Source organism: Lampetra fluviatilis, chromosome 27 (genome assembly GCF_964198595.1).
Source record: "Lampetra fluviatilis chromosome 27, kcLamFluv1.1, whole genome shotgun sequence".
In the NCBI taxonomy this organism is placed as follows: Eukaryota; Metazoa; Chordata; class Hyperoartia; order Petromyzontiformes; family Petromyzontidae; genus Lampetra; species Lampetra fluviatilis.
Genome location: NC_136301.1, coordinates 4,860,517 through 4,880,811, shown reverse-complemented (window position 1 = coordinate 4,880,811; position 20,295 = coordinate 4,860,517). Strand labels below are relative to the sequence as shown.

Here is a 20,295-nt window from a genome sequence, read left to right as displayed (position 1 = left end):
GTCTCTACACCGTGCTTTAGAGACGCCAATACCAGGGCAATGCCATCTCGATGTCTCTACACCGTGCTTTAGAGACGCCAATACCAGGACAATGCCATCTCGATGTCTCTACACCGTGCTTTAGAGACGCCAATACCAGGGCAATGCCATCTCGATGTCTCTACACCGTGCTTTAGAGACGCCAATACCAGGGCAATGCCATCTCGATGTCTCTACACCGTGCTTTAGAGACGCCAATACCAGGGCAATGCCATCTCGATGTCTCTACACCGTGCTTTAGAGACGCCAATACCAGGGCAATGCCATCTCGATGTCTCTACACCGTGCTTTAGAGACGCCAATACCAGGGAAATGCCATCTCAATGTCTCTACACCGTGCTTTAGAGACGCCACTACCAGGGCAATGCCATCTCGATGTCTCTACACCGTGCTTTAGAGACGCCAATACCAGGGCAATGCCATCTCGATGTCTCTACACCGTGCTTTAGAGACGCCAATACCAGGGAAATGCCATCTCAATGTCTCTACACCGTGCTTTAGAGACGCCACTACCAGGGCAATGCCATCTCAATGTCTCTACACCGTGCTTTAGAGACGCCAATACCAGGACAATGCCATCTCGATGTCTGTTCGTCGTGCTTCGGACAGCTTCAGAGGGACACATGAACATTAGGACAAAGCCATCTCAACGTTTCTCTTGACCCGGTTACCGATTCGCAAGTCAAAGCATCGATAATGGAATCCGGTGCAGAGCATCGACAATAGAGTCCACGCGTGCACGTGGTGCAGACGTGATCCAAAAGTCAGCAAATCAACATATCGCATCGGGTTATTTAAAAAAAATGTGTAGCAAATGTTGAAACTGTCTTCCATTGACATTTCATGCACGAATTCTCTTTTGAAACGAATTTAAGACTTTTCTAAGATCACCGCTACGTAATCTTTGAGCATTCATCAATAGTGTTTTGTAGTCTTCATTAATTCGGGGTCTTGGTCGAGTTTGTTAACCACGGATTTGAGGTGACCCTCCACAGGAAGACGAAGAACCATCGATATATTAATACTGATAATATACGCAATATTCTTGGTTCTTTCGGTAAAGCCACGTAGAAGGGAAATAATAAAATAATAAAAATATAAAACAATAAAATTATCAGGACGTTTCGACTGCAACACAATCAATCATCATCAGGTGTGAAATACACAGCAAGAACATTTTTTCTTCAAATTTTCTTGCTGTGGATTTCACACCTGATGATGATTGCTTGTGTTGCAGTCGAAACGTCGTGAGAATTTTTATTGTTTTATATTTATATTATTTTTTATTATTTCCCTTCTACGTGACTTTACCGAAATAACCAATAATATGACTCCCTGCAGTCACGAAAGCTTTAAATCAAAATATATACAATGTTAACTTAAAGAATAAGCAATTAAATTGTGTAATGCCAGTGTTAAAATGAATGAATTAACCCAATGCGTTCTGACTTTTGGGCCCTCCTGTATATATTTTTCATTTTAAAGCCACACAGTGTCATTCACGAATTTGTTGAGTTGTTGCTGTTATTGTTATTATTTGTCCTTGTGCACCACTGCCAACGCAGCAGCAGCATCACCAAATTGTTGGTTTAATGTTGGCGGCACGTGGAACACCGCTGCCTCTTTGTAAACGGCGGTGACCTCCCGTTACGTAAAGACGTAAAAGTGCGCTGACTATTTACATGCAATTAAAGTTGCACGAATCCAGGCTGAATCCGCTCAACTATTCAATACGGCGTCAAGAAAAGGCCAAGTAAAAATTTCAAATTGCCGCTTTGGGAAAATTGTAAATGCACAAGAGTTATTATGTCATTTCTGGAAAGGAAGTGTCTAGACCGTTCGGCTAGCAAGAGGCCAACGGGCGAAGATAGATTACGTAACAAAATAAATGTCATCCATAAGAGTTTTTGTTTGGGTTAGATCGCGTAAATATATAAATGTGTCGTTAAAACCCGCCACCACCCGACACAGCCAACTAGTGAGGGTTGTCACGTAAACAGAACGTGACCAATTCGTCACTAGTACAGCACTAACCGGTGTGTTGGAAATTGAATACTGTAATAACTGGCGAAACGTCGTACTCAGAGTGTAAATGTTGTGGCTTGGCTCTCCAACACACCGGTGTTGCTGTTACTAGTGACGAATTGGCCACGTTCTGTTTAGGTGACAACCCTTACTAGTTGGCTGTGTCGGGTGGTGGCGGGTTTTAACGACACATTTATATATTTACGCGATCTAACCCCAAAAAACTCTATTATGCGTGACATTGCTCGCGAAAGCCTACGCGCTAAACCAAAATAAATATGCTTCAAACGTTAAAAAAAAACACACCGACGAGATGAAACTGCCCTTAAAACAATCAACCGCACGCCAAAACCACCCTCGCGGTCAGTTCCCGTTCACGTGCGCGACGACGATCGCATTCGAACTGTTCCGGAAAAAACCGAACCAAATCAAAATCACCGTTGAGACCGCCGAAACAAAAAAATGTAAAAAAAAAAATCGAAAAAAAAAACACATTTGCACAAACCTTCGTGAAACGAGTCGGGGATGAACGCCGGCTGCGTTGCGAAGGACATCGCGTGCGTGCGCGCGCTACTGCAACCACCTTCGCAGCCAAAGCCACTGCGTTCTCCTCTCTGTCAGCCGCTGTTAAATGCCCCCGCAAGCGGCAGCAACGGCAGCCACTGCTCGGTTTGGGTGGGTGGGTGGAGGGTTGTGGAGTTGTAATTTTTATAGCCGGAGCGAAAACAAGGAGCGAGTTTGCGCGCCGATGGTGCCAATAGGGTGCGCGCTATGTGCCGTGACGCACGGCCCTACGGGTAAAATTAGACGCGCAAAGCAGCGAGAGAGAGAGAGAGGATCGAGTGAGCGAGCGAGAGACGGGATAGTGGGTTGCGGTGGGGGTGTGCAGGCTGGGTTTGGGAGGGAGGCGCTCGCCGACTCGCAGGGATGGATTTGACCTACTTGTATGTGGGGCAGGGCTTAGCGCGACGTGTCAACACTTCAATGTGGCGGTGGCGGTAGCAGCGGGGCCGGCGTGCCGAGCGAGGAATCGACGACGGTTTAAAGGCCCCCCCCCCCCCTCTCGCAGGAGTTCATCCACGCGTTCATCGCAGGCAGTTAGCCCAACGTGAGGCCTTTTCATCGTCGACTGCGTCGTCATCGCGCCCTTTCAGACGCGCTTCTGTGGTCGTCTGGTATCTCTGAAGCGCGGTGTAGAGACGTTGAGATGGCATTGCCCTGGTGCTGGTATCTCTGAAGCGCGGTGTAGAGACGTTGAGATGGCATTGCCCTGGTGCTGGTATCTCTGCAGCGCGGTGTAGAGACGTTGAGATGGCATTGCCCTGGTGCTGGTATCTCTGAAGCGCGGTGTAGAGACATTGAGATGGCATTGCCCTGGTGCTGGTATCTTTGCAGCGCGGTGTACTAGAGACGTTGAGATGGCATTGCCCTGGTGCTGGTATCTCTGCAGCGCGGTGTAGAGACATTGAGATGGCATTGCCCTGGTGCTGGTATCTCTGCAGCGCGGTGTAGAGACATTGAGATGGCATTGCCCTGGTGCTGGTATCTCTGCAGCGCGGTGTAGAGACATTGAGATGGCATCGCCCTGGTGCTGGTATCTCTGCAGCGTGGTGTAGAGACGTTGAGATGGCATCGCCCTGGTGCTGGTATCTCTGCAGCGCGGTGTAGAGACATTGAGATGGCATTGCCCTGGTGCTGGTATCTCTGCAGCGCGGTGTAGAGACATTGAGATGGCATTGCCCTGGTGCTGGTATCTCTGCAGCGTGGTGTAGAGACGTTGAGATGGCATCGCCCTGGTGCTGGTATCTCTGCAGCGCGGTGTAGAGACATTGAGATGGCATTGCCCTGGTGCTGGTATCTCTGCAGCGCGGTGTAGAGACATTGAGATGGCATCGCCCTGGTGCTGGTATCTCTGCAGCGTGGTGTAGAGACGTTGAGATGGCATCGCCCTGGTGCTGGTATCTCTGCAGCGCGGTGTAGAGACATTGAGATGGCATTGCCCTGGTGCTGGTATCTCTGCAGCGCGGTGTAGAGACATTGAGATGGCATTGCCCTGGTGCTGGTATCTCTGCAGCGTGGTGTAGAGACGTTGAGATGGCATCGCCCTGGTGCTGGTATCTCTGCAGCGCGGTGTAGAGACATTGAGATGGCATTGCCCTGGTGCTGGTATCTCTGAAGCACGGTGTAGAGACACTGAGCTGGCATTGCCCTGGTGCTGGTATCTCTGCAGGGCGGTGTAGAGACATTGAGATGGCATTGCCCTGGTGCTGGTATCTCTGCAGCGCGGTGTAGAGACATTGAGATGGCATTGCCCTGGTGCTGGTATCTCTGCAGCGCGGTGTAGAGACGTTGAGATGGCATTGCCCTGGTGCTGGTATCTCTGCAGCGCGGTGTAGAGACGTTGAGATGGCATTGCCCTGGTGCTGGTATCTTTGCAGCACGGTGTAGAGACGTTGAGATGGCATTGCCCTGGTGCTGGTATCTCTGCAGCGTGGTGTAGAGACGTTGAGATGGCATTGCCCTGGTGCTGGTATCTCTGAAGCGCGGTGTAGAGACATTGAGATGGCATTGCCCTGGTGCTGGTATCTCTGAAGCGCGGTGTAGAGACGTTGAGATGGCATTGCCCTGGTGCTGGTATCTCTGCAGCGCGGTGTAGAGACATTGAGATGGCTTTGTCCTGGTGCTGGTATCTCTGAAACGCGGTGTAGAGACATTGAGATGGCTTTGTCCTGGTGCTGGTATCTCTGAAGCGCGGTGTAGAGACGTTGAGATGGCATTGCCCTGGTGCTGGTATCTCTGCAGCGCGGTGTAGAGACATTGAGATGGCTTTGTCCTGGTGCTGGTATCTCTTCCTTCCGATATTAGGAAGCCACTGTAGCGATGCACTTTTAAACAATCCAGATTGAAAACTAAATTCTACAGAGCTGCTATTTGTGTTTAATTTGTTGTCCTTTACGGGTAGTTTAAAAAAAAGTATTTATATACCCAGCGTCGAGGTCGCAGTGCGTCTTTAAGCCAGGTTTCTGACGTCCAACGTGGACATCCAATCGGCTGATGGACCCCCAGCTCGCGTTCACGAAATGTCCATGAAGACGGCATGGAGTGCTGCCCCGCATCTCTCTCCGCCTTTGACATTCGCAGGGGCGCTGTCATTCGCTGCAACGCGCGTTCTGCGTCGCGAAATCACGCGCACCTTGAATATTACGGCTGAATTATACGATGTTATTATTATTATAGAATGTTATTAAAATAAAATTTTGTTATTATACAACGTTGTTATGATTATTTAATGTCATTATTATCGAATGTTATTATGATAGAATGCTATTATCATAGAATGTTATTAAACAATGTTATTATCATAGCACGTTTTTATCCTAAAATTGTTTTAGTCTACAATATTATTTTCATAAAATGTTATTATCATTATCGAATGTTATTATTGGAAGGGTTTTTTTTTCCCTTCCCAGCGCCAAACGTTTTGCGGGGAAGTACTTATGCGGGATAAACGTGTCCGTGTAATTCAATTATTTACGTAACTTCTAATCTGCACTTTGCGTAATTGAACAATTTTGCGCGTGCTTAGCGACGGGTCTCTGTGCCCTCTTGTCCCCCGGCGCCTGCCTATGAACAACGCTTCTCCGGTGTCCTCTCTTGGACAAGGGGATTTGGCGTTTGCTGCTTCTTTCGCCGAGACAAAAGTCCCATCATTAGTTGCGGGGTTGGTTGCGCGAAGGTTCGCTCCGCACGGACTGCACATCTTCCTCCGATTTCGCACCTCCGATCGGCACGGTTGGCTACGTACGGTGCGAAAGAAGTTCAACGTATCTTCTTGGTTCTTTCGGTAAAGTCACGTAGAAGGGAAGTAATAAAATAATAAAAATAAAACATACTAAAATAATTCTCACGACGTTTCGGCCACAACGCAAGCAGCCGTCCTCAGGTGAGGTGCTTGCGTTGTGGCCGAAACGTCGTGAGAATTATTTTATTATGTTTTATTTTTATTATTTTATTACTTCCCTTCTACGTAACTTTACCGAAAGAACCAAGAAGATGAATCCCTGCAGTCACGAAAGCTTTAAACCGAAGTTCAACGTACAAACGTACACAAATCCCGTCACTCTACGCTGGGCGCATCCACTGTCCATACCTGTCAACCCACACGGTTTGCTCCGTATTCTTGTACAGGAATATTGCGTTTTCAGCTCCATACGGCGTACAGCCGTTTCAATACGGGCAGAAAAATTGTCTATTTGTTTGTATTTCTCCGTTGTGATGGGACTTTGTAGGATGAACGTTGAGATGGATAAGGGGCACGGGTGACCAATGAGGTCTGAATTGGTCTGCAATAAGGTGGGGCACTGATAAAGGGTTGACAGATATGACTGACCTTCACGCCATGATCCACAGACTCACACACACACACACGTACACTTACAATAATTAATTGTTTAGCCAGGAAGCGACCAGCGTTATTCATAGACTTCAACTGAAGTTCACCAGTTCAATTCCCCCGTCAGGAGAAACCCTAGCCCATCATCCCCACGGGGGTGGATAAAACAAGTACCACGTTGAGACGTCACCATTGTTGTCCTGTGGAAAGACTTTCTGAACGATTAATCGATTTCAAATCGAAATCGCAATTTGAAACAATGCGGTTAGTCAATCGCAAAGGCTGCGATTATTTGCATTTGAAAAGTCTTATTGGATTTTATTATTATTATAACTTCATTTATTTAACTTAACAATTGTTATATGTTTGATTGTTCTATTTCAATAAAACATTTGCATAAATACATGTTGGAAGCAAGTTCTCATCCTTGCATTAGAATATATAGAGAAGTTCATATTTTGATGGTATCATGTGGTAATGCTCCATCACATGTTTTAAATCTATTACACGGTGAATATTTAACCGAAGCTTCACTTTAAAAAAATGTAATCGCGAATCAAATCGCAACATCTGTCAGAAAAATCGCAATTAGATATTTTCCCCAAATCGTTCAGCCCTAGAATGCCGAATTCCCACGACTCAATCAACAAATGCAAATCGATGATTGGCACGCAAAAAAGACCCCCTACGTGCGTTTGACCAGGAAAACAAAAGCACGCGTACCGTATTCCCTCTTACAAGCCACTTAGAAATGTAGCAAGAAACCCGAGGCTTCAAGCTCAGTGTCAATAAAGTTATACGGATCTGGAGAGAGACAAATATCTCCCGTATAGCCTCAACAGACTGTTGGGGCAAGTGCTGTTAGCGAGCACCTATGAAGGCCGGCACGGCACACGAGGGGGTGGGCGGCCAACACCACGCCCGGCCGCCTTTGTCTCCCCAGTGGCGATGTTTACACACCGCACCAGGTACTCATTTGAGGCTGAGTCGACCGAGGGGAGGCCCAGGACCGGTTCCGATTATAATCGTCACCGGTGTTGGCCGTGGCCGGGAATCGAACTCGAGCATCCAGGTTCGTAGCGCTAACCGCTGCACCACCGCTCCCCAAAAAACACACGCGCGCATCTCCACGTCTCACCGCGAGGTTCGTAGCATCTTCGTGATGCGGTTGCAAACAAACATCTCAACCGAACATCGAACGTCCGGTCAATTGCACAAATGCGAGCAAGCGGTGCTTCGCTGCAACTTCTGGTCCACGGTAGGGCTGAACGATGAATCGATTTCAAATCGATTAATCGCAATTTGAAACAATGCGATTAGCAAATCGCAAAGGCTGCCATTTGAAAAGTCCTATTAATTTCTAGATTTGAAGCTTTCGTGACTGCAAGGATTCATATTCTTGGGTTTTTTTTCGGTAAAGTCACGTAGGTAAAAAATAAAATAAAAATCACGACGTTTCGGAGGCAACACAAGCCTCCGTCTTCAGGTGGAACCGTCACAGCACGCTCGCTGTACTTGATACACTTGATACAGCGAGCGTGCTGTGACGGTTCCACCTGAAAACGGAGGCTTGTGTTGCCTCCGAAACGTCGTGATTTTAATTTATTTTTTATTTTTATTTTTTTCTCCCTATTACTTTCTTATTGGAATTGTTTTATTTTTGCATTATTATTATAACTTTTTTTTTTATTTAACTTAACAATTGCTCTATGTTTGATTGTTCTATTTCAATTTAAAGTTTCAAATAAATTCATGTTGGAAGCAATTCATATCTTTTAAGTTCTCATCCTTGCATTCAAATATATAGAGCGGCTCATATTTTGATGGTATCACGTGGTAATGCTACATCACATGTTTTAAATCTATTACAGAGTGAATATTGAACTGAAGCTTTACTTTAAACATTTTAATCGCAAATCGCAGTCGCAATATCTGTCAGAAAAATCGCAATTAGATATTTTCCCCAAATCGTTCAGCCCGAGACCACGTGGGTCGGCAAACGTGCAGCTCTGTTCATGAACTGGCTTCGTGTGACCGTTACTTACCAAGGACCCACCACCAACACCACCACTACCACCACCACTACCACCAACACTACCATCACCAACACTACCACCACCACCACCAACACTACCACCACCAACACTACCACCGCCACCACCACTACCACCACCACTACCACCACCACCACTACCACCACCACTACCACCACCACCGCCACCACCACTACCACCACCACCACCACCACCGCCACCACCACCAACACCACTACCACCACCACCACCGACCTCTCTCTCGTGTTCACCACGCAGTAGCACTGCGGCACCTTGGAATGTTGAGTCGTCTTTTTTTTTGTTTTTACCGAATTTGAACAAAATTTATTTTTGCCTCTTCTTGTCATGTTGGTTGGCGATCCCTGCCCTGGGCGAATACAACTAAACTAAAACTATTAAACAATGTTTTATTTAACCAGGTAGGGCCCACTGAGCTATATAACTCTCTTTGTTTTCAAGAGCGACCTGGTTATCACAAATGACAGCTCAACGAAAGTGGCTTATCACGTGGAAGTGTACAGCAGCCACATGCTCGAAACGCGCGATGTGCAAATGTGGAGGAGAAAAAACCGGAGGATCTGGAGAAAAATCCACGCTACCACGGGGAGAAAGTGAGAGAGAGAGAGACACGCAGACTCCAAATATACAGCAGCAGGCATCGTCAGGGTCGTGGTCGAACCCACGACCTCCTGTATACCAGGCGAGGTATTTAACATCCCCTAGCCACTGTGATGATGAGAGAGAGAGAGACACGCAGACTCCAAATAAACAGCAGCAGGCATCGTCAGGATCGCGGTCGAACCCACGACCTGCATACCAGGCGAGGTATTTAACATCTCCTAGCCACCGTGATGATGAGAGAGAGATACACGCAGACTCCAAATATACAGCAGCAGGCATCGTCAGGGTCGCGGTCGAATCCACGACATCCTGTATACCAGGCGAGGGAGTTAACATCTCCTAGCCACCGTGGCACCCGAATGAAGGACGTTTGACGAAAACAACAACAACAACAACGAGCGGCCCTAGAAAAGCGCTGTTCCCTGTCGTGTTCACGTTGCACGGGGCTTGAAAATAAACCCACTCATCGCTAATTGATTGCTCGAGCCCCCTTAGGGCGTCTGACCCGACTCGCTGACGCAACCGGCAGCAGAGTGAATGCCTTAGCCCTGACCCAGATTTTTCTTTTGTGTGTGGGGGGGGAGAGTGCGTTGGGGGTAAGCAGGAGTTTCATGTCAGCGTTCTATTTAACCCACATTTCCCTGGCAGGGACAAATGAATAAATAAGCGTGAGGCGTCGACTCACATTTGCCGAATAAAAAGAAAATCAACTCGTGGCCATCGATAGTTTATCGGTGTTTCGCGAGCGTCCGTGGAAACGCGGTTATCGACGAGGCTAAACAAATAAACGCGGGTTGCTTCGTTGCCGGTGACACGGGAGGGCACAGGTGGCTCTTACTCATTGCGATTCTGTTCGCGAATTTGCAACGATTCCTCCTCCCAAGATGAAGGTGCGACTCTGCAATGTCGTGCTCACGTGGAGACGAGAGAGGATAGGTGGGAGAGTGCGTGGAGGGGAGTGAGATGAGAGGGGAGAGGTGGGAGATGAGAGGTGGGCGAGTGCGGGGAGGGGAGTGAGATGAGAGGGGAGAGGTGGGAGATGAGAGGTGGGAGAGTGCGTGGAGGGGAGTGGAGTGAGGTGAGAGGGGAGAGGTGGGAGATGAGAGGTGGGAGAGTGCGTGGAGGGGAGTGGAGTGAGGTGAGAGGGGAAAGGTAGGAGAGTGCGTGGAGGGGAGTGAGATGAGAGGGGAGAGGTGGGAGATGAGAGGTGGGAGAGTGCGTGGAGGGGAGTGAGATGAGAGGGGAGAGGTGGGAGAGGTGGGAGATGAGAGGTAGGAGAGTGCGTGGAGGGGAGTGAGATGAGAGGGGAGAGGTGGGAAATGAGAGGTGGGAGAGTGCGTGGAGGGGAGTGAGATGAGAGGGGAGAGGTGGGAGATGAGAGGTGGGAGAGTGCGTGGAGGGGAGTGAGATGAGAGGGGAGAGGTGGGAGATGAGAGGTGGGAGAGTGCGTGGAGGGGAGTGGAGTGAGGTGAGAGGGGAAAGGTAGGAGAGTGCGTGGAGGGGAGTGAGATGAGAGGGGAGAGGTGGGAGATGAGAGGTGGGAGAGTGCGTGGAGGGGAGTGAGATGAGAGGGGAGAGGTGGGAGAGGTGGGAGATGAGAGGTAGGAGAGTGCATGGAGGGGAGTGAGATGAGAGGGGAGAGGTGGGAAATGAGAGGTGGGAGAGTGCGTGGAGGGGAGTGAGATGAGAGGGGAGAGGTGGGAAATGAGAGGTGGGAGAGTGCGTGGAGGGGAGTGAGATGAGAGGGGAGAGGTGGGAGATGAGAGGTGGGCGAGTGCGGGGAGGGGAGTGAGATGAGAGGGGAGAGGTGGGAGATGAGAGGTGGGAGAGTGCATGGAGGGGAGTGAGATGAGAGGGGAGAGGTGGGAGATGAGAGGTGGGAGAGTGCGTGGAGGGGAGTGAGATGAGAGGGGAGAGGTGGGAGATGAGAGGTGGGAGAGTGCGTGGAGGGGAGTGAGATGAGAGGGGAGAGGTGGGAGATGAGAGGTGGGAGAGTGCGTGGAGGGGAGTGGAGTGAGGTGAGAGGGGAGAGGTAGGAGAGTGCGTGGAGGGGAGTGAGATGAGAGGTGGGAGATGAGAGGTGGGAGAGTGCGTGGAGGGGAGTGGAGTGAGGGGAGAGGTAGGAGAGTGCGTGGAGGGGAGTGAGATGAGAGGGGAGAGGTGGGAGATGAGAGGTGGGAGAGTGCGTGGAGGGGAGTGAGATGAGAGGGGAGAGGTGGGAGATGAGAGGTGGGAGAGTGCGTGGAGGGGAGTGGAGTGAGGTGAGAGGGGAAAGGTAGGAGAGTGCGTGGAGGGGAGTGAGATGAGAGGGGAGAGGTGGGAGATGAGAGGTGGGAGAGTGCGTGGAGGGGAGTGAGATGAGAGGGGAGAGGTGGGAGAGGTGGGAGATGAGAGGTAGGAGAGTGCGTGGAGGGGAGTGAGATGAGAGGGGAGAGGTGGGAAATGAGAGGTGGGAGAGTGCGTGGAGGGGAGTGAGATGAGAGGGGAGAGGTGGGAGATGAGAGGTGGGAGAGTGCGTGGAGGGGAGTGAGATGAGAGGGGAGAGGTGGGAGATGAGAGGTGGGAGAGTGCGTGGAGGGGAGTGGAGTGAGGTGAGAGGGGAAAGGTAGGAGAGTGCGTGGAGGGGAGTGAGATGAGAGGGGAGAGGTGGGAGAGGTGGGAGATGAGAGGTAGGAGAGTGCATGGAGGGGAGTGAGATGAGAGGGGAGAGGTGGGAGATGAGAGGTGGGAGAGTGCGTGGAGGGGAGTGAGATGAGAGGGGAGAGGTGGGAGAGGTGGGAGATGAGAGGTAGGAGAGTGCATGGAGGGGAGTGAGATGAGAGGGGAGAGGTGGGAAATGAGAGGTGGGAGAGTGCGTGGAGGGGAGTGAGATGAGAGGGGAGAGGTGGGAAATGAGAGGTGGGAGAGTGCGTGGAGGGGAGTGAGATGAGAGGGGAGAGGTGGGAGATGAGAGGTGGGCGAGTGCGGGGAGGGGAGTGAGATGAGAGGGGAGAGGTGGGAGATGAGAGGTGGGAGAGTGCATGGAGGGGAGTGAGATGAGAGGGGAGAGGTGGGAGATGAGCAGTGGGAGAGTGCGTGGAGGGGAGTAGAGTGAGGTGAGAGGTAGGAGAGTGCGTGGAGGGGAGTGGAGTGAGGTGAGAGGGGAGAGGTAGGAGAGTGCGTGGAGGGGAGTGGAGCGAGATGAGAGGGGAGAGGTAGGAGAGTGCGTGGAGGGGAGTGGAGTGAGATGAGAGGGGAGTGGCAGCCAAGGAATGAAACGCATCTGAGATGGCGTCTGTCGGGGAGATGGAGCGATGAAATCAGCTGGTGTGCAGATGCTACATGGATCGACGCATCGCTGGATCGTGAATGCTGGTATTCGTTTGGGAAGGCCTTCATCCAGCAGTCGATTGCCCATGGCGGCTGACTATCACGTGATGGTGGTGGTTGAACACCGTGGATGAGATGAAACGGTCAGTCTGGTGGACCAAGTCCTCTCAAAATGGAAGCGAGGGATCAGTAAGCAAAGTTTCACGGAACGGTAACCATGGTAGGACTGATGGAGAGTGAGTGGGTGGGTGAGTCAGTGAGTGGGTGAGTTAGCGGATGGATGGATGAATGAGTGGGCGGATGGGTCAGCGAGTGAATGAGTCGGTGGCATTCAAAAGAGAGAGAGAGAGCACGCTGCAGAGGACGTCCAGTGCGGAGATGGAGCAATGAAACCAGCTCGCGCGCAGGGACCGTGAGAGAGGTGGCTCACTGGGTTACATAACGTCAGCCTCTGTTTTTTTTTTAATCCTTTATATTAAGTTCACTTGCTTGCTTGCTTGCGCGCTTACGACCGTGCAAATCTTTCGGTCGTTTTTTAACCCACTTCCCGTGATTCAATCGAGCTGACATTTTCCACACAGACTCGTTGTGGGTGACAATTTATTTTCGTGAAAATTTTTTTTCCATAACTTTACACTTTTTAGGAAATTTGTTTAAATATTTAATTACCAATTGCTTAATGGTGGCAGGCAATCATCTGACCCATAGGTGGCAGCCATCTCAAGCCAGAGGACGAGAGGACTCTAGCCGCCACGCATATAAAGGATTTATAGTGAAAAACTTTGTTTTTACGGGTTAATTTTTTTAGTTCTTCCAACAGCGCTGTCTCTCTGCCACTGCTACATTTGAACACATTTACCCCCCCAAAAAACATCTAAATTCACTGACAACAACAACAACAGCCGAACATGGATTTGCCCTCGCAGCAGCGTGCGGAGATTAACGATGTGAGGATGAGAGAGAGGAGAGAGAGTGAAGAGAGAGATAGAGTGGAGAGAGAGACATTTGACTTTTAAAGAACTTTTATTGCCGCCAGCAGTAACAGCACTGGAGGCGATTCTGATACGAAAAACACAAAGTCACCAGCAAACAAATGACAAACGCTATAAATCCACGCGTTGTGGCGCTAAATGCAGCGCGCACAACACGAAAGAAAAGTCACGTGGTGGTGGTGGTGGTCATCGCACACGCCACGGTGACGAGCGAGCGCTTCAGAAGGTGAACACGAGGGTGCCGTCCACGCTGGTACAGAGGGCTTTTCGGGCTCCCCGGCGTTCGAAGAAGACGTGCACATCACCGACATGTGTGTGGTACATGGCGTGCTCCAGCCGGAGCCGCGCCTTGAGCAGGCCCCTGAACACTGGAAGCACAGAGCAGCCGTCAGTGTCACCTTCCAGCATCTTTTTTCTCGTTTTGTACACCGCCATCTTTGCCTGAGCACAGGCGAAGTTGGCGAGGTCATGGCGCTTGTTAGCCAGGTAAGGCACCACCCCATATACAAAGCTGCTGTTGTAGAAGGGCACCCCCAGTTTCCTGAAGATGTCCCCGAAAAGGCGGAACATTGGTTTGAGCCGCTGGCAGCGTAAGTACTGGTGGGGCAGATCCTCCCTGGCACCGCAGGAAGTCTGAGATTCGGCTGATCCACACGGCCGATGGCAACGTGCAGTGTGCCAACCTCCACTGGAGGTCACCACAGCGTTTGGCTACGGGGGAGACTTGTACATTTGTTTCCACTGGGTGGCGGCCACAATGAGGGGAGAGAAATGGTCTCTCCATTTTGTGTCCGGTAGGTCGGCCAGGTCCCAGGAATGCAGCGCCTTGACACAGCACGTGTAGAGCGCCATGACACAGCACGTGTAGAGCGCCTTGACACAGTCACGTGTAGAGCGCCTTGACACAACACGTGTAGAGCGCCTTGACACAACACGTGTAGAGCGCCTTGACGCAGCACGTGTAGAGCGCCTTGACGCAGCACGTGTAGAGCGCCTTGACACAACACGTGTAGAGCGCCTTGACGCAGCACGTGTAGAGCGCCTTGACGCAGCACGTGTAGAGCGCCTTGACACAGCACGTGTAGAGCGCCTTGACACAGTCACGTGTAGAGCGCTGTGTTTGTGGCGCTCTTCAGGGGCACGTTCCTGCAGCCTCGGAGCTTCAGTAGCTTGCCGGAGTCACTGTGGCCAGGGGGGTGCGCGCAGGAGACGTACAACTCCAGGAAGGAGGAGGAAGGAGGGGGAGGGCCGCCACCGCCCCCCGGCGCCTCCAGCTTCAGGCGCAGCTCCTTCATGGCGCGGAGCACGTCCCAACAGATTCTCCCCGGCGAGCATGGAGCGGAGTCCCCTAGCGGTGCTGGCGATCTCAGCTGCGGTCTTCCACTTGGGCTGGTGGGCCTGCACGAGGTGGAAGACTGTCCGCAGCCCTGCTGATGTGAGGCGTAGAGCCAGGGTCCTCTCCCCTCTGATACCCTGGAAGAGGCCGTTGCAGAACAAGGGCTCGTTCAGGAACTGCGCGAGGTCGTAGTGCGCCGTGCGCGTTCTGCTCCACTCGAAGCTCCGCCACGCGTCCAAGAGGCTCTGGTGATAACCTGGCAGCCTCGTGTAGTCGACCAGGCTCAGGTCCCTCAGGAAGAGCTCCTGACCGTACCCCAGGCACCCCCCTGCATTCCGCAGCAGGGCGAGGGCCGGCGACTTCCAGGGTAGCTCCTCCCGGTCGTACAGCAGCCGCCTGACTGCCATGAGCCTGAAACTCATGACCCTGGCGGCGACGTCCACCAGACCCTGGCCGCCCTCTCCCACCGGCAGGCAGAGAACGCCCGGCCTGAGCCAGTGCTTCCCATGCCAGACGAAGTGCGCGAGTGAGCGGTTGACTCGGGTGAGTTGCCAGGCAAGAGGCTGGAGGGCCTTGACAGAGAGAGAGTGAAGAGAGAGTGAGTGAAGAGAGAGAGTGAGTGAAGAGAGAGAGAGAGAGAGGATGAGAAATAGTGAGGAGAGAGAGAGTGAGGAGAGAGAGTGACGAGAGAGAGAGTGCGCGCGTTTGAAGGAGCTGCGGGCGTGGGTTGGGAGCGTAGGTGGGCGATGAGAGAGGTTAAAGAATTAGCGAGGGCCATCGGTGGGGGTAGAAGGTTCTGGCAACATAAAAACCACAACTGCTCAGCCCATGGTGTGTGTCTGGGGGGGGGGGTGTCGATAACGTGGCGCGAAGTACGCACGCGAAGAACACAGAAAGACATCGTGTATGGAGGGCCATCCATTTAGAACGTACACACAGAGGGGGGAGTGGGGGTTAACCCAAATGCGTTCACTTGCATATGGGGGGTCTGCTGACAATGTACGCACGCATAGAAAACGGGGGGTGGGGGGGGGTGATGCCTCGATAATAATTAGTCGAAATTGGCCTTCAAATGAGTTAGATCGTCCGGCGGTGGACTATCTGTTTTCTGAAACACGTTAATGTTATAAATCGTTGATCGTTTCTGCGTGGATTAAATATCGGCCGTTCTATAGGTTTCGGGGGGAGGGGGGTGTAAAAAATCCACGTGTGTACAGGGAGTGGGGTAGGGGTCAGGGTTTGACAGATTTTTGCGTACCTACTAAATGGATGGCCCCGTATTGCCGAGTTGAGGTGGGTGGTGGGTGTTCAAGTTCAAGTTCATTTATTAGGTACAGCCCTGTGAGTCATTCGGCTCTTGAATCGGGTGCAACCGCAACAAACAAAAAACAAAAACATGAACAAAAAAACATCTTCAAGTGAATATGTGACTGAGTGCAAACAGAGAATCCAAGAAAAGACAGCAAAATATTGCATAAAAAAACACCTTGTACACCAACGCTGTGTGCAAAAATCCCAGTGGGTGAACGTGAGTGGATAGCCACTGCTCGGAACACACTCAAAGACTAAGATGCCTTCCCCCCCCTCAAAAAAAAAATCCCAGGATAGCGCCGATGTGAAAGCCTGTGCCGTGGCAAACGCGAGGGGATGGCGGGTGGCTAACACCACACCCGGCCGCCTTTGTCTCCCCATCGCTGGCGTTTCGTGCGCCGGGTAACTCGCTCGAGGCCGAGTCGACCTAGGGAGAGGCCCCAGGACCGGTTCTTATATGATTCGTCATTGGTCGTGAGCGTGTGGGGGGGGGGGGTGGGGGTGGGGATCCGAAACGTCGGCGTAGTCCGTTTCGTAGCGCATTGCGGCGCTAACCGATGCGCCACCGCTCCCGCCCACACACAAAGGCAAAGATCCCCCGTGTAGCCTTTGAACAGAATGATGGGGCAAGTGCTGTTAGCGAGCACCCACAGACAGACAAAGACAAAGATCCCCCGTGTAGCCTTTGAACAGACTGCTCGGGCAAGTGCTGTTAGCGAGCACCCAGACAGACAAAGATCCCCCGGGTAGCCTTTGTACAGACTGCTGGGGCAAGTGCTGCTCACGAGCACCCACATACAGACAAAGACAAAGATCCCCCGGGTAGCCTTTGTACAGACTGCTGGGGCAAGTGATGTTAGCGAGCAGCCACAGACAAAGACAAAGATCCCCCGTATAGACTTTGTACAGACTGCTGGGGCAAGTGCTGTTGGCGAGCACCCACAGACAAAGACAAAGATCCCCCGTGTAGCCTTTGAACAGACTGCTGGGGCAAGTGCTGTTGGCGAGCACCCACAGACAAAGATCCCCCGTATAGCCTTTGAACAGACTGCTGGGGCAAGTGTTCTTAGCGAGCACCCACAGACAAATACAAAGATCCCCCGGGTAGCCTTTGAACAGAATGCTGGGGCAAGTGCTCTTAGCGAGCACCCACAGATAGACAAAGACAAAGATCCCCCGGGTAGCCTTTGTACAGACTGCTTGGGCAAGTGCTGTTAGTGAGCACCCACAGACAGACAAAGACAAAGATCCCCCGGGTAGCCTTTGTACAGACTGCTGGGGCAAGTGCTGCTAGCGAGCACCCACAGACAGACAAAGATCCCCCGGGTAGCCTTTGTACAGACTGCTGGGGCAAGTGCTGCTAGCGAGCACCCACAGACAGACAAAGACAAAGATCCCCCGGGTAGCCTTTGAACAGACTGCTGGGGCAAGTGCTATTAGCGAGCACCCAGACAAAGACAAAGATCCCCCGTATAGCCTTTGTACAGACTGCTGGGGCAAGTGCTGTTGGCGAGCACCCACAGACAGACAAAGACAAATATGCCCCGGGTAGCATTTGAACAGACTGCTGGGGCAAGTGCTGTTAGCGAGCACCCACAGACAGACAAAGATCCCCCGGGTAGCCTTTGTACAGACTGCTGGGGCAAGTGCTGCTAGCGATCACCCACAGACAGACAAAGACAAAGATGCCCCGTGTAGCCTTTGTACAGACTGCTGGGGCAAGTGCTGTTAGCGAGCACCCACGCACAGACAGACAGACACACAGACGGGACCGCACTTACGTAAGCGCGCATCCGCACAGGCCGTCACTTGCTTGGCTTGTTCCACTCGATCACTTGCACCTCCCCCCGTTTCGTCTTAGAACCGTTCGCTGTCGTTGCTGCTGTTGCTAATAATGATGATGATGTCGCCGGTTGTTGTTATTGTTGTTGTTGTGTGTGTGTGCGTTCATTCGATGGGGAATGAAGATCGGGCAAAAACGAGGATGGAGTCGTTCCTCGAAGGGGAGGGGGGCGCGGGGGGGGGGAGGGACGCGGAGGGGGATTTTTAGAATCCGTGGGCTCCGGCGTGCGGCTCGCCAGCCTGGGCGTCTGACCCACTTTCTCTGGCAGGCGGCGGCAACCGGATTGACCCGAATAGACGCGCACTAAACACAGATCCACCACCACCAGTACCGTGTCCACCACCACTACACACAGTGTTCACCACCACCACTACATTGTCCACCACCACCACTACAGTGTCCACCACCACCACTACAGTATCCACCACCACCACCACTACATTGTCCACCACCACCACCACTACAGTGTCCACCACCACCACTAATTGTCCACCACCACTACAGTGTCCACCACCACTACATTGTCCACCACCACCACTACAGTGTCCACCACCACCACTACATTGTCCACCACCACCACCACTACAGTGTCCACCACCACCACTACATTGTCCACCACCACCACCACCACCACTACAGTGTCCACCACCACCACTACATTGTCCACCACCACTACTACAGTGTCCACCACCACTACACACAGTGTCCACTCGACTCCCGTTCCCGTAGCGTGCCCATGCGTCAACAATCGCGAGTGAAGCCTTCCACCATCAACACGTTCGTCAACGACAGAAACCTGCCACAGTTATAACGCACACGGGACCAACTACAAATGTGAACGTCTCATGCGGAACACGAATTATCTGGGGCGATGTGTGAAATTCTCAAACCCCGCCACGCCGTCCATGATTGCGCACAATCTTTTGCAAGAATTTGTTTTAAGGGTGACAGATACTTTATCGATTTAAAGCTTTCGTGACTGCAGGGATTCATCTTCTTGGTTCTTTCGGTAAAGTCACGTAGAAGGGAAATAATAAAATAATAAAAATTAAACATAATAAAATACAATTCTCACGACGTTTCGGCCACAACGCAAGCAGCCGTTCTCAGGTGAAGAACAGGTCTGTCGGACGCTGTCTTTCAGACAGCCCTGTTCTTCACCTGAGGACGGCTGCTTGCGTTGTGGCCGAAACGTCGTGAGAATTGTATTTTACTATGTTTAATTCTTTTTATTTTATTATTTCCCTTCTACGTGACTTTACCGAAAGAACCAAGAAGGTGACAGATACTCTTTGGTTCTTTCGGTGAAGTCACGTGGGTAGAAATAAAAGAAAATAAATCACGACGTTTCGGGCGCAACACAAACATCCATCATCAGGTGGGAAAGCAAAGTTCTGGAACACATGTGTTCACCGGCGTGGGTGGTAGCGATCTCTGCTCTAGCCCCAGTACTGCAACTCATTTTCATATTTACTCACTTTTAATGTTCATAGGGTCTCGTCTCATGCAGATTTGAATCTCAAAACGCGGCACATTTTCCCACCTGATGACGGACGCTTGTGTTGCGCCCGAAACGTCGTGATGTATTTTATTTTATTTCTACCCACGTGACTTTACCGAAAGAACCAAAGAGCATGGATTCCTGCAGTCACGAACGCTTCAAATCAAGATTGGTGAACAGAGATAGTCACCGAACAGCCCCCACGTATCGTGCTCGCCGTACCACATTGTTTTTCGATTTAAAGCTTTCGTGACTGCAGGGATTCATCTTCTTGGTTCTTTCGGTAAAGTCACGTAAGAACCACCTGAAGACGGCTGCTTGCGTTGTGGCCGAAACGTCGTGAGAATTATTTTATTATGATTTATTTTTATTATTTTCCTTCTACGTGACTTTACCGAAAGAACCAAGAGGACACATTGTTTTTGTTGTTGTTGCCAAAATATAAAAAAATGATCTCCAAATTTGTGAAGCCGCCCTATCGAGAAATATCGATTGGACCCCATTTACTCCCCCCGCAATTAATTTCGGACAACTTTAAAGGCAACTGGCGACTTTAAAGGGAACTTCTCTCCGATAGCGAACCCGAGAAGAGTTTCAACGCGCTCCACGTTTCGTTCCCCATTCGTTGTGCATGCTCCCCCGAGTAAAACGTGCAACGTCGTGCCAACGTATGTGGCATGACGTTGGACCCAGAGCCGTCGTCCCTAGGGGGTACACGGCGAAACGGGGCGAGAGGAACCCTGGCCACGTGCTTTGGGGGGGGGCTCCGTGCTTTGGGGGGGGGGGCCCCCACAACACCTTCCCACAACACCCCCCCCATGGACTGCCCTGGTTGGACCTGTTGGGCCACCACCAGCCCAGAGTTGGGCTC

At 51.3% G+C, this 20,295-nt stretch overlaps 1 protein-coding gene across 1 annotated transcript in view; it reads right to left on the bottom strand.

The window, feature by feature from the left end:
- BMAL1 (basic helix-loop-helix ARNT like 1) overlaps window positions 1-18,269 on the bottom strand; it is a 43,724-nt gene extending 25,455 nt beyond the window's left edge. The window contains exons 1-2 of the mRNA XM_078869125.1: window positions 17,862-18,269; window positions 2,570-2,726 (exon numbers count right to left, since the gene is read on the bottom strand). Of these exons, the coding sequence (XP_078725251.1) occupies window positions 2,570-2,618 (49 nt within the window). The 5' untranslated portion in view covers window positions 2,619-2,726; window positions 17,862-18,269. The remainder of the gene's footprint in view (window positions 1-2,569; window positions 2,727-17,861) is intronic.
- Between the last annotated feature and the right edge of the window lie 2,026 nt (window positions 18,270-20,295).